Consider the following 1597-nt stretch of genomic DNA (forward strand, 5'->3'; position numbering starts at 1 on the left):
ACAAAGGTATCATTAAGTTCACAAATAACCTTAATATTTTCTAAGAGTATCATATAATTAATTCCTGTAGATAAATTGCTAAGTGTATGATTCAAGGCCCATGATGATAGGCTGAAGTAGAAGATGGTATATCTCAGGAGGAATCTCTTCCAAAATCCTTCCAGATAGTTATCTCTTAGAGGGCTACCAATTCCACACAATTATCAACTTGGAAGTTTTTATTAGTGTTTGTCAGTTCTATTAAAAAAATGGAAAATCATGTATAAATTATCAATCAAATTGAAGTCACTAAGTATGTGCTTGCCATATTTTACTCTCTCATTATTGGAGTCTAAGTCAACTCTGATTATTAAGTCTTTAAGTTTGAATCATTCTCTAATTTTTGTTACTGTTATTCAGCAGGTAAGTCAAAGGCCTGATTTGATACAAATGACTGGGAACAATTTCACTGAGGTGACCCTCTTCATCCTCTCTGGATTTGCTAATCACCCTGAACTACAAGTCAGTCTTTTCTTAATGTTTCTCTTTATTTATCTGTTCACTGTTTTGGGAAACCTTGGGCTCATCATGTTAATCAGAATCGACTCTCAGCTTCACACACCAATGTATTTTTTTCTTAGCCACTTAGCATTCATTGACATATTTTATTCCTCCACTGTAACACCCAAAGCACTGGTAAATTTCCATCCCAACAGAAAACCATCTCTTTTGTTGCCTGCTTTGTTCAAATGTACTTTTTTGTGGGTTTGGTGTGCAGTGAGTGTTTCCTTCTAGGATCAATGGCCTATGACCGCTATGTGGCATTCTGCAATCCCTTATTGTATTCGGTGATTATGTCCCAGAAAGTGTGCAACTGGCTGGGAGTCCTGCCATATGCAATAGGCTTCACGAATTCTCTGGTCTCAGTCTGTGTGATAAGCAGCTTGGCATTTTGTGATTCCAGCGTCAATCATTTCTTCTGTGATACCACAGCTCTTTTGGCCCTGTCCTGTGCAGATGCCTTCAGCACAGAAATGGTGATCTTTATTTTAGCGGGGACCACACTTCTCAGTTCCCTGCTCCTCATCACAGTCACCTACACTGCCATCATCTCAGCCATCCTGAGGATCCAGTCTGCAGTAGGCAGACAGAAGGCCTTTTCCACCTGCGCATCCCACCTCATGGGTGTAACTATCTTCTACGGGTCCCTGATTTTCACATATTTGCAGCCTGATAACACATCATCCCTGACCCAGGCACAGGTGGCATCTGTCTTCTATACCATTGTCATTCCAATGATGAATCCACTGATCTATAGTCTGAGGAACAGAGATGTGAAAAATGCTTTCCTGAGAGTCATACATAGAAAACTTTTGTCATGACAAATCTGTGCACGTTACCATTAAAACACACCTGGATGGCTCCAGGCATTCGATTGCTCCAACAATCAGGAAAATCATAGAGTAAACTCAAAAGGCTTAACATACACAAAATGATAACTTAGAGACTTGAAATTTTGGTGGTCAATTATTATTTTATTTGTTTGTATTGAATACTGAACTAGCATATTAGGAGTTCATTTCAGCATGTAGATTACATATACCAAACACCATGGCAA

The 1597-nt window shown here is 39.0% G+C and overlaps 1 protein-coding gene across 1 annotated transcript; it reads left to right on the plus strand.

The window, feature by feature from the left end:
- The first annotated feature begins 429 nt into the window (after nt 1–429).
- On the plus strand, nt 430–1369 carry LOC116638928 (olfactory receptor 8I2-like). Its single transcript, XM_032415101.1, is given in 2 exon segments — nt 430–682; nt 685–1369. Coding segments are annotated over 2 exon segments (930 nt in total). The 3' UTR covers nt 1362–1369.
- Nucleotides 1370–1597: the final 228 nt, after the last annotated feature.

This window comes from Phoca vitulina, unplaced genomic scaffold (genome assembly GCF_004348235.1).
Source record: "Phoca vitulina isolate PV1807 unplaced genomic scaffold, GSC_HSeal_1.0 scaffold16, whole genome shotgun sequence".
In the NCBI taxonomy this organism is placed as follows: Eukaryota; Metazoa; Chordata; class Mammalia; order Carnivora; family Phocidae; genus Phoca; species Phoca vitulina.